Source organism: Ranitomeya variabilis, chromosome 3 (genome assembly GCF_051348905.1).
Source record: "Ranitomeya variabilis isolate aRanVar5 chromosome 3, aRanVar5.hap1, whole genome shotgun sequence".
In the NCBI taxonomy this organism is placed as follows: Eukaryota; Metazoa; Chordata; class Amphibia; order Anura; family Dendrobatidae; genus Ranitomeya; species Ranitomeya variabilis.
In genome coordinates this window covers 765,914,443-765,927,816 of record NC_135234.1, presented here as the reverse complement: position 1 = coordinate 765,927,816, position 13,374 = coordinate 765,914,443, and the positions used below count along the sequence as shown (strand labels likewise).

The 13,374-nt window shown below is 43.7% G+C and overlaps 1 protein-coding gene across 1 annotated transcript in view; it reads left to right on the top strand.

Annotated features, from left to right (window-relative positions):
- The window catches only part of P4HA3 (prolyl 4-hydroxylase subunit alpha 3), a 36,801-nt gene that overhangs the window by 14,973 nt on the left and 8,454 nt on the right, over positions 1-13,374 (top strand). The window contains exons 4-7 of the mRNA XM_077298793.1: positions 1,699-1,848; positions 7,389-7,440; positions 7,693-7,859; positions 10,597-10,773. Coding sequence (XP_077154908.1) covers positions 1,699-1,848; positions 7,389-7,440; positions 7,693-7,859; positions 10,597-10,773 — 546 coding nt within the window. The remainder of the gene's footprint in view (positions 1-1,698; positions 1,849-7,388; positions 7,441-7,692; positions 7,860-10,596; positions 10,774-13,374) is intronic.

The following is a 13,374-nucleotide window of genomic DNA, read 5'->3' as shown; positions in this document are numbered from 1 at the left end:
GGTCTATGGTAGTTGAGGGGTTAATGGTTCCTTAGTGGTCTAGACTCTAGAGTAGTGGATGGGTTAATGTTTTACGAGTGGTCCAGAGTAGTAAAGGCGTCAATGATACCATACTGGTCTACGTTATGGATTGGTGGGTTAATACTTCCTCGGTGGTCTGTGCTAGTAGAGGGGCTAATGCTTCCCTAGGGTATTGAATGGGTTAATGCTTCCTCTTGGTCTAGGACAGATGATGGGTTAATATTACCCTTGTGGTCTAGGGTAGAGGTAGACTGAATGCTACACTAGTTAAGAGGAGGAGTTACTGTCGGTCTACGGTATTGGAGGGGTTAATGCTATCCTGGTGATCTAGAGTAGCGGTGGGGTTAATACATCCCTGGTGGTCTAGGGTAATTCAGAGGTTTATGACTGGAGCAGTGTGAATGTGCAGTAATCTGTGCTCCATGAGGCCGTCACCGTCCTTCCCTCGCAGACACTTCATGCCTCAGCACAATGCATCATGGGCCGAAAATGCAGATTCTTATTCATCTGGATGATTCTTAATTTACGTAACTGAATCATAAGTAAACGAGATAGAAATGTGACCGCACGGTCCGAAGTCTGAACGTCTGGAACCGATCCAAGGCAAACCCTAGACTAATCCAGAACATGTGTCAGCGCACCAAGGTGCCAATCTCCACCCGAAAAAGGAGAAATGTTCTGAACTGATGTGAAACAATTGAATACACAAGTTCCTTATGCTGAAGGGTGGGCTCATCTGCTGACCCCACCCAATAATGATAACGAGATGACTCTCCTGACCCTATCCTCTAATGAGATGACTCTGCTGACCCCACCCTCTAATGATAATGAGATGACTCTGCTGACCCCACCCTCTAATGATAATGAGATGACTGCTGACCCCACCCTCTAATGATAATGAGATGACTCTGCTGACCCCGCCCTCTAATGATAATGAGATGACTCTGCTGACCCCACCCTCTAATGATAATGAGATGACTCTGTTGTCTCTATCCTCTAATGATAATAAGATGTCTTTGCTGACTCTATTCTCTAATTATGAGATGACTCTGCTGACTATATTCTCTAATGATAATGAGATGACTCTGCTGACTCTGTCCTCTAATGATAATGAGATGACTCTGCTGACCCTATCCTCTAATGATAATGAGATGACTGTCCTCTAATGATAATGAGATGACTCTGCTGTCTCTATCCTCTAATGATAATGAGATGACTCTGCTGTCTCTATCCTCTAATGATAATGAGATGACCCTGCTGTCTCTGTCCTCTAATGATGAGATGACTCTGCTGACTATATCCTCTAATGATAATGAGATGACTCTGCTGACTCTATCCTCTAATGATAATGAGATGACTCTGCTGTCTCTATCCTCCAATGATAATGAGATGACTCTGCTGTCTCTATCCTCTAATGATAATGAGATGACCCTGCTGTCTCTGTCCTCTAATGATGAGATGACCCTGCTGTCTCTGTCCTCTAATGATGAGATGACTCTGCTGACTATATCCTCTAATGATAATGAGATGACTCTGCTGCCTCTATCCTCTAATGATAATGGGATGACTCTGCTCACTCTGTCCTGTAATGTAACGCCCCTCCTCCCTGATACCACATGTAACAAATATCACTGTATATCACATTATTTAGCCCCTTTTGCCCCTTCTACCCCACAGGTGGCCTATGATATGGAAGATTTCTACCACTCTATCCCATGGTTGGAGGAAGCAGTCAGTAAATTTCGCGATTCCTATGGCAGCTGGTTCACTGAGGACCAGGGCTCGCTGGAACACGCACTGGATTATTTAGCTTTCTCTTACTACAAGGTAAATGACATGAGCAGCTGCTGCTTATTCCACTCTGTTACTCTCTGTTGTCACCCATGCGATTGTGTGATAATAATCAAATACAAACAATTGTACAAGGGAAACATCGCAATCCTAAGGGTACCGTCTCACAGTGGCACTTTTGTCGCTACGACGGTACGATCCGTGACGTTCCAGCGATATCCATACGATATCGCAGTGTCTGACACGCAGCAGCGATCAGGGATCCTGCTGAGAATCGTACGTCGTAGCAGATCGTTTGGAACTTTCTTTCGTCGCAGGATCTCCCGCTGTCATCACTGGATCGGCGTGTGTGACAGCGATCCAGCGATGCGTTCGCTTGTAACCAGGGTAAACATCGGGTTACTAAGCGCAGGGCCGCGCTTAGTAACCCGATGTTTACCGTGGTTACCAGCGTAAAAGTAAAAAAAAACAAACCGTACATACTCACATTCCGGTGTCCTTCAGGTCCCTTGCCGTCTGCTTCCCGCTCTGACTGACTGCCGGCCAGAGCAGAGCACAGCGGTGACGTCACCGCTGTGCTCTGCTTTCACTTTACGGCGGCACTCAGTCAGAGCGGGAAGCAGACGGCAAGGGACCTGAAGGACACCGGAATGTGAGTATGTACTGTTTGGTTTTTTTTACTTTTACTCTGGTAACCACGGTAAACATCGGGTTACTAAGCGCGGCCCTGCGCTTAGTTACCCGATGTTTACCCTGGTTACCCGGGGCCTTCGGCATCGTTGGTCGCTGGAGAGCGGTCTGTGTGACAGCTCCACACAACGACTTTCCAACGATCACAGCCAGGTCGTATCGCAGGTCGTGATCATTGGAAAGTTGCAGAGTGTGACAGTACCCTTATTCCTCACAGCAAAATCCTAAAATCTGAAATATCAGAATTTGCTGACGGAGCGCTCCGCTCCATTTCACATTAGCTTCAGATTTGCCTGATTTTCATTTCCATCCTGTGGTCGGAGAAAGGACAAAGAGAATCTGTGTAATTAGTTACAGAACTCTCAGCTTCAGAATTTCATATATTGTGAAACTGGCGTAAGATCGAGAGCAAATCGGATCACAGTCTATGTCTAACCTGCGGAGCTGACACCACAAGGGTTAACTCCCATCTAAACATCCCTGGTGGTCAGTGGTAGGAAAGCGGAGAAATCTAATATCCCATGTGATCGAAGTCAGTGAGAAAGGTAATGTCATGTATGTACACAGTGGCCGCACCAGGAGAATAGTGAGTGCAGCTCTGGAGTATAATACAGGATATAACTCAGGATCAGTAATGTAATGTATGTACACAGTGACTGCACCAGCAGAATAGTGAGTGCAGCTCTGGAGTATAATACAGGATGTAACTCAGGATCAGTAATGTAATGTATGTACACAGTGACTGCACCAGCAGAATAGTGAGTGCAGCTCTGGGGTATAATGCAGGATATAACTCAGGATCAGTAATGTATGTACACAGTGACTGCACCAGCAGAATAGTGAGTGCAGCTCTGGAGTATAATACAGGATGTAACTCAGGATCAGTAATGTAATGTATGTACACAGTGACTGCCCCAGCAGAATAGTGAGTGCAGCTCTGGGGTATAATACAGGATGTAACTCAGGATCAGTAATATATGTACACAGTGACTGCACCAGCAGAATAGTGAGTGCAGCTCTGGAGTATAATACAGGATGTAACTCAGGATCAGTAATGTAATGTATGTACACAGTGACTGCACCAGCAGAATGGTGAGTGCAGCTCTGGAGTATAATACAGGATGTAACTCAGGATCAGTAATGTAATGTATGTACACAGTGACTGCACCAGCAGAATAGTGAGTGCAGCTCTGGGGTATAATACAGGATATAACTCAGGATCAGTAATGTAATGTATGTACACAGTGACTGCACCAGCAGAATAGTGAGTGCAGCTCTGGGGTATAATACAGGATATAACTCAGGATCAGTAATGTATGTACACAGTGACTGCACCAGCAGAATAGTGAGTGCAGCTCTGGGGTATAATACAGGATGTAACTCAGGATCAGTAATGTAATGTATGTACACAGTGACTGCACAAGCAGAATAGTGAGTGCAGCTCTGGGGTATAATACAGGATGTAACTCAGGATCAGTAATGTATGTACACAGTGACTGTACCAGCAGAATAGTGAGTGCAGCTCTGGGGTATAATACAGGATATAACTCAGGATCAGTAATGTAGTGTATGTACACAGTGACTGCACCAGCAGAATAGTGAGTGCAGCTCTGGGGTATAATACAGGATGTAACTCCGGATCAGTAATGTAATGTATGTACACAGTGACTGCACCAGTGGAATAGTGAGTGCAGCTCTGGGGTATAATACAGGATGTAACTCAGGATCAGTAATGTAATGTATGTACTGTTGTGAATTCTGCTCTTGGGCTCCCTCCAGTGGTTGTTGGTGGTAGTGCAGTTGTCTCTGGGTTGGAATCCAGGGCAGGTGTTTCTGCTTATTGCAGCTCTACTAGGTATTTAGGTGTGCAGGATCCATGAGTCCCTGCCAGTTGTCCATTGTTCTTGGAGGGATTGCATCTCTCTCTGGCTCCTCATGCCCTGCTGTCAATTCAGCTAAGATAAGTGTCTGTTTTTTGTCTCTGTGCACACATGCAGTGTGCTTTACAATTCAGTGCAATTCATTGTTTTTGTCCAGCTTAGACTTTGTTTGGATTTTTCAGTCATGCTGGATTCTCAGGAGAAGCAGATATACATTCTATGTCTTTAGTTAGATGTAGAATATTTGTATTATCTGCTGTGGATATTTTTAGGTTTTTAATACTGACCGCTTAGAATTCTGTCCTATCCTTTTCTATTTAGCTAGAAGTGCCTCTTTTGCTAAATCCTGTTTTCTGCCTGCGTGTGTCTTTCCTCTTATACTCACAGTCAATATTTGTGGGGGGCTGCCTATCCTTTGGGGTTCTGCTATGAGGCAAGATAGAATTCCCATTTCCATCTATAGGGGTATTTAGTCCTCCGGCTGTGTTGAGGTGTTTAGGATGTGTTAGGTACATCCCACGGCTACTTCTAGTTGCGGTGTCAGTTTAGGGTCTGCAGTCAGTACAGGTACCACCTACTCCAGAGAAAGTCTCATGCAGCTCCAGGGTCACCGGATCATAACAATGTACACAGTGACTGCACCAGCAGAATAGTGAGTGCAGCTCTGGGGTATAATACAGGATATAACTCAGGATCAGTAATGTATGTACACAGTGACTGCACCAGCAGAATAGTGAGTGCAGCTCTGGAGTATAATACAGGATATAACTCAGGATCAGTAATGTAATGTATGTACACAGTGACTGCACCAGCAGAATAGTGAGTGCAGCTCTGGAGTATAATACAGGATATAACTCAGGATCAGTAATGTAATGTATGTACACAGTGACCGCACCTGCAAAATAGTGAGTGCAGCTCTGGAGTATAATACAGGATGTAACTCAGGATCAGTAATGTATGTACACAGTGACTGCACCAGCAGAATAGTGAGTGCAGCTCTGGAGTATAATACAGGATGTAACTGGGGAATATCAATGTAATATATAATAGTTTATATAGATATATTATCCCTTAAACTGTTAGGCCTCTTTCACACTTCCGTCTTTTTCCTCCCGTCGAAATCCGTCGAGTTTTGAAAAAACAGGATCCTGCAAATTATTCTACTAGATCCTGTTTTTTCCGATAGACTTGTATTAGCGACGGACTGTGATGGATGGCCATCTGTTTCATCCGTCCTGCACTGGATCCGTCGGAAAATAGCGGTCCGTCATGCGGACAAAACGTTCAGAGGAACATTTTTTCTTCACTTCGGAAAATCGCTCAGCGACGGATCCTGCGCTGTCTGTCGTCGGCTATAATGGAAGCCTATGGACGCAGGATCCGTCGCTGACCATCAAACACAGAAATCCAGAGACGTATCCCGCTTTTCATTCTGAGCGCTCTCTCCTCTCCTCTCCTCTCTCTTATGAAGCAGTGGGGTTGGGGGTCCAGACACATATGGAGAAATAATCAGGAAGAACTCATTAACCCCTTCTGTTCACCAACAGCCAAGATATCCCTGCGCTGAGTCACATCAGCCTTTGCTTTCTAATATTGTACTTAAAGGGCCAGTGACCTTATTATTAAGTGTTTTTTTAATTGGCACAATATTGCAATAAAAGGCGATCAAAACATTGATGGTATCAATAAAAAGGTCAGCTTTGGGAGCAAAAAATAAGCCCCCACCCAGCCCCAGGTCCCAACAAAAGGAGACACTAAGGGTTTTGGAAAATGGTGAAATACACAAAAAAAATTCTTACAAATGTTTACATTTTATTCCACCACTTAAAAAAAAGCAAAAAAACAAAACTATATATGTTTGGTATCTATGTGCTCTTAATGACCTTTGGAATCATATTGCCCCATCAGTTTTACCATATAGTGACCACGGTAAATAAAAACCTCAAAAAACTATTGTGGAAATGCACTTTGTTTGCAATTTCACCGCACTTAGCATTTTATTCCATTTTCTAGTAAATGCGGCATTGGATGGCAGTATTATGTGGGATTATGATTCTGCATTGGATGGCAGTATTATGTGGGATTATTATTCCGCTTTGGATGGCAGTATTGTGTGGGATTATTATTCGGCATTGGATGGCAGTATTGTGTGGGATTATTATTCGGCATTGGATGGCAGTATTGTGTGGGATTATTATTCCGCTTTGGATGGCAGTATTGTGTGGGATTATTATTCGGCTTTGGATGGCAGTATAGTGTGGGATTATTATTCGGCATTGGATGGCAGTATAGTGTGGGATTATTATTCGGCATTGGATGGCAGTATAGTGTGGGATTATTATTCCGCTTTGGATGGCAGTATTGTGTGGGATTATTATTCCGCTTTGGATGGCAGTATTGTGTGGGATTATTATTCCGCTTTGGATGGCAGTATTGTGTGGGATTATTATTCGGCATTGGATGGCAGTATTGTGTGGGATTATTATTCGGCTTTGGATGGCAGTATAGTGTGGGATTATTATTCGGCTTTGGATGGCAGTATTGTGTGGGATTATTATTCGGCTTTGGATGGCAGTATTGTGTGGGATTATTATTCGGCTTTGGATGGCAGTATTGTGTGGGATTATTATTCCGCTTTGGATGGCAGTATTGTGTGGGATTATTATTCGGCTTTGGATGGCAGTATTGTGTGGGATTATTATTCGGCTTTGGATGGCAGTATTGTGTGGGATTATTATTCGGCTTTGGATGGCAGTATTATGAGTGGGTATTGGATTCTCCGTTACAGGGGGATGGGGCTGAGACCCCAGTTCCAGGTTTGGGGAAGATCGGGGTGGTGAGAAGCGGTAACAGCATTGTATTAACCCTTGCCTATGGATATCCTACATGCGGGGTGTGCACATCTTCATGCAGGGGATGGCGGAGGGTTAGTCTGGAGCAGCGGTGTGCCTGGTCTGTGCCGCCATATTACAATGTCTGGGTTACTGACAATCTGCTCTTTTGCAGGCGGGGAATGTGTCAGGGGCGTTATATCTCTCCAGGGAGTGTCTTCTGCACGGTATGTATCCACATCTCCACATCACCATCAACTCTATCAGCACGTATCAAATACGGAGCAAGAAAACGTGTGTCTACATGGAAACTGTCAACAAGTAGGACGGATGCTCCTCCATTCCAAATACAGACACAATAGGAATTATAACTTGTCCTACACCCAGCGCTGATTAATTACAGGAACGACGCCACACCTGGACATGTGGGGTACTGCAGTCTCTTCAGGACGCAGTCAGTCTCTCTATTTCTCTTTCAGATCCCTATAACATGAGACTGGCTCTGAACGTCGCCAAGTACGAAAAGATCTTAGAGGAGACTCCGGCAAGAGTACTGGTGGAGGAGCCGAGTCTCCTGAGGCCAAACGTCACCCATCTGAGGACACGAGAACTGTATGAGGGGCTCTGCCAGACATTGGGGGCTCAGGTATAGACCTGTAGATAAAGACATAAGGATGTAGCTGGTGTCACGGCGTCACATTTCCCAGGAACGGGGCCTGACTGTCAGCGATGTCACATGACCCTGATGTCATCATTCTGTACAGGATCTATAGTGTAATACCGCCATATACATAAGTGTGATGTCATCCTCCTGGACAGGATCTATAGGCTGTAATACCGCCATATATATGTGTGATGTCAGCATCCTGTACAGGATCTATAGTCTAATACCGCCATATATATAAATGTGATGTCATCCTCCTGTACAGGATCTATAGACTGTAATACCGCCATATATACATAAGTGTGATGTCATCCTCCTGTACAGGATCTAGTCTAATACCGCTATGTATATAAGTGTGATGTCATCCTCAAGTACAGGATCTATAGTCTCATACCGCCATATATATGTGTGATGTCAGCATCCTGGACAGGATCTATAGGCTGTAATACCGCCACATATATGTGTGATGTCATCCTCCTGTACAGGATCTATAGTCGAATACCGCCATATATACTGTATGTGTGATGTCCGCATCCTGGACAGGATCTATAGGCTGTAATACCGCCACATATATAAGTGTGATGTCATCCTCCTGTACAGGATCTATAGGCTGTAATACCGCCACATATATAAGTGTGATGTCATCCTCCTGTACAGGATCTATAGTCTAATACTGCCATATATATAAGTGTGATGTCATCCTCCTGTACAGGATCTATAGTCTCATACCGCCATATATATGTGTGATGTCAGCATCCTGTACAGGATCTATAGGCTGTAATACCGCCACATATATAAGTGTGATGTCATCCTCCTGTACAGGATCTATAGACTGTAATACCGCTATATGTATAAGTGTGATGTCATCCTCCTGTACAGGATCTATAGACTGTAATACCGCTATATACATAAGTGTGATGTCATCCTCCTGTACAGGATCTATAGTCTAATACCGCTATATATATGTGTGATGTCATCCTCCTGTACAGGATCTATAGACTGTAATACCGCCATATATACATAAGTGTGATGTCATCCTCCTGTACAGGATCTATAGGCTGTAATACCGCCACATATATAAGTGTGATGTCATCCTCCTGTACAGGATCTATAGACTGTAATACCGCTATATGTATAAGTGTGATGTCATCCTCCTGTACAGGATCTATAGACTGTAATACCGCTATATACATAAGTGTGATGTCATCCTCCTGTACAGGATCTATAGTCTAATACCGCTATATATATGTGTGATGTCCTCCTCCTGTACAGGATCTATAGACTGTAATACCGCCATATATACATAAGTGTGATGTCATCCTCCTGTACAGGATCTATAGACTGTAATACCGCTATATATATGTGTGATGTCATCCTCCTGTACAGGATCTATAGACTGTAATACCGCCATATATACATAAGTGTGATGTCATCCTCCTGTACAGGATCTATAGTCTCATACCGCCATATATATGTGTGATGTCAGCATCCTGGACAGGATCTATAGGCTGTAATACCGCCACATATATGTGTGATGTCATCCTCCTGTACAGGATCTATAGTCTAATACCGCCATATATACTGTATGTGTGATGTCCGCATCCTGGACAGGATCTATAGGCTGTAATACCGCCACATATATAAGTGTGATGTCATCCTCCTGTACAGGATCTATAGGCTGTAATACCGCCACATATATAAGTGTGATGTCATCCTCCTGTACAGGATCTATAGTCTAATACTGCCATATATATAAGTGTGATGTCATCCTCCTGTACAGGATCTATAGTCTCATACCGCCATATATATGTGTGATGTCAGCATCCTGTACAGGATCTATAGGCTGTAATACCGCCACATATATAAGTGTGATGTCATCCTCCTGTACAGGATCTATAGACTGTAATACCGCTATATACATAAGTGTGATGTCATCCTCCTGTACAGGATCTATAGTCTAATACCGCTATATATATGTGTGATGTCATCCTCCTGTACAGGATCTATAGACTGTAATACCGCCATATATACATAAGTGTGATGTCATCCTCCTGTACAGGATCTATAGGCTGTAATACCGCCACATATATAAGTGTGATGTCATCCTCCTGTACAGGATCTATAGACTGTAATACCGCTATATGTATAAGTGTGATGTCATCCTCCTGTACAGGATCTATAGACTGTAATACCGCTATATACATAAGTGTGATATCATCCTCCTGTACAGGATCTATAGTCTAATACTGCTATATATATGTGTGATGTCATCCTCCTGTACAGGATCTATAGACTGTAATACCGCCATATATACATAAGTGTGATGTCATCCTCCTGTACAGGATCTATAGACTGTAATACCGCTATATATATGTGTGATGTCATCCTCCTGTACAGGATCTATAGACTGTGTAATACCGCTATATACATAAGTGTGATATCATCCTCCTGTACAGGATCTATAGTCTAATACTGCTATATATATGTGTGATGTCATCCTCCTGTACAGGATCTATAGACTGTAATACCGCCATATATACATAAGTGTGATGTCATCCTCCTGTACAGGATCTATAGACTGTAATACCGCTATATATATGTGTGATGTCATCATCCTGTACAGGATCTATAGGCTGTAATACCGCCACATACATAAGTGTGATGTCATTGTCAGTCGCTCATCGTCAGTCGTTCATCGTCCACTGTGCTTCCTTCTCAGCCTTTTCATCATGAGGATCCAGGACTCGTGTGCTCATACGACACAAACAGCAGCCCGTACCTCACACTCCAGCCCCTGAGGAAAGAGCTGCTGAGCCACACGCCTTACATCGCTCTCTACCACGACTTCATCAGCGACTATGAGGCGGAGAAGATCAAGGAACTTGCTGCTCCATGGGTGAGTAGAATCTCCAAACATCTCCAACCTGCCCTACAATGTCCAGCAACCCAATACTTATCCTGTCCCCGAATTACATTAAAACACCACAGTCACATCCTGAGCTGTAATCATTCTGCTGGGAACAGTTAGAGGTCAGATGTACAGACATAAAGGCCTGACAGGTGGGACCTTCACCAATCAGAAATAATAGGAAAAGCAGAAAATACAGCAAGTGTGATCCGGAGTTACATCCTGTATTATACCCCAGAGCTGCACTCACTATTCTGCTGGTGCAGTCACTGTGTACATACATTACATTACTGATCCTGAGTTACATCCTGTATTATACCCCAGAGCTGCACTCACTATTCTGCTGGTGCAGTCACTGTGTACATACATTACTGATCCTGAGTTACATCCTGCATTATACTACAGAGCTGCACTCACTATTCTGCTGGTGCAGTCACTGTGTACATACATTACATTACTGATCCTGAGTTACATCCTGTATTATACCCCAGAGCTGCACTCACTATTCTGCTGGTGCAGTCACTGTGTACATACATTACTGATCCTGAGTTACATCCTGTATTATACCCCAGAGCTGCACTCACTATTCTGCTGGTGCAGTCACTGTGTACATACATTACTGATCCTGAGTTACATCCTGCATTATACTACAGAGCTGCACTCACTATTCTGCTGGTGCAGTCACTGTGTACATACATTACATTACTGATCCTGAGTTACATCCTGTATTATACCCCAGAGCTGCACTCTCTATTCTGCTGGTGCAGTCACTGTGTACATACATTACATTACTGATCCGGAGTTACATCCTGTATTATACCCCAGAGCTGCACTCACTATTCTGCTGGTGCAGTCACTGTGTACATACATTACATTACTGATCCGGAGTTACATCCTGTATTATACCCCAGAGCTGCACTCACTATTCTGCTGGTGCAGTCACTGTTTACATACATTACATTACTGATCCTGAGTTACATCCTGTATTATACCCCAGAGCTGCACTCACTATTCTGCTGGTGCAGTCACTGTGTACATACATTACATTACTGATCCTGAGTTACATCCTGTATTATACTCCAGAGCTGCACTCACTATTCTGCTGGTGCAGTCACTGTGTACATACATTACATTACCGATCCTGAGTTACCTCCTGTATTATACTCCAGAGCTGCACTCACTATTCTGCTGGTGCAGTCACTGTGTACATACATGACATTACTGATCCTGAGTTACATCCTGTATTATACTCTAGAGCTGCACTCACTATTCTGCTGGTGCAGTCACTGTGTACATACATTACTGATCCTGAGTTACATCCTGTATTATACCCCAGAGCTGCACTCACTATTCTGCTGGTGCAGTCACTGTGTACATACATTACTGATCCTGAGTTACATCCTGCATTATACTCCAGAGCTGCACTCACTATTCTGCTGGTGCAGTCACTGTGTACATACATTACATTACTGATCCTGAGTTACATCCTGTATTATACCCCAGAGCTGCACTCTCTATTCTGCTGGTGCAGTCACTGTGTACATACATTACATTACTGATCCTGAGTTACATTCTGTATTATACCCCAGAGCTGCACTCACTGTTCTGCTGGTGCAGTCACTGTGTGCATACATTACATTACTGATCCTGAGTTACATCCTGTATTATACCCCAGAGCTGCACTCACTTTTCTGCTGGTGCAGTCACTGTGTACATACATTACATTACTGATCCTGAGTTACATCCTGTATTATACCCCAGAGCTGCACTCACTATTCTGCTGGTGCAGTCACTGTGTACATACATTACATTACTGATCCTGAGTTACATCCTGTATTATACCCCAGAGCTGCACTCACTATTCTGCTGGTGCAGTCACTGTGTACATACATTACATTACTGATCCTGAGTTACATCCTGTATTATACCCCAGAGCTGCACTCACTATTCTGCTGGTGCAGTCACTGTGTACATACATTACATTACTGATCCTGAGTTACATCCTGTATTATACCCCAGAGCTGCACTCACTATTCTGCTGGTGCAGTCACTGTGTGCATACATTACATTACTGATCCTGAGTTACATCCTGTATTATACCCCAGAGCTGCACTCACTATTCTGCTGGTGCAGTCACTGTGTACATACATTACATTCCTTATGCTGTATTATACTCCAGAGCTTCGCTCTCTTGTGATACATTGTATATATTCTGGTCTCTATGGAGACACATTGTTGCCTCCTCTGCAGTATTACTTTATGAGCTGTTCTTCCTTACACATTCTTCGGATCCGGCTGGTGAGGGTCCGTGGAGCTTAGTGACGCATCTTTTTCCTTCTGCTCCTACGATCTGGCAGGGACCCCGGAAAGCGTGGAGGAATAGAGAGATCTCCCGCCGCCCTATAAAAGCCTCCAGAACACAAAGATGGAAATAATTGGGAAATAAATGTATTTAACCCTTTCTTATCGGTGTCCAGGAAAGTTGTGCTGCGACCGGTGTAAGTGGGATTCCGGGATGTCATCATCCAGCTTTCCTACAGGGCCCAGATAGTCATTGATCCATGTCCTGTATAGTTAGGCAGTTTGCCT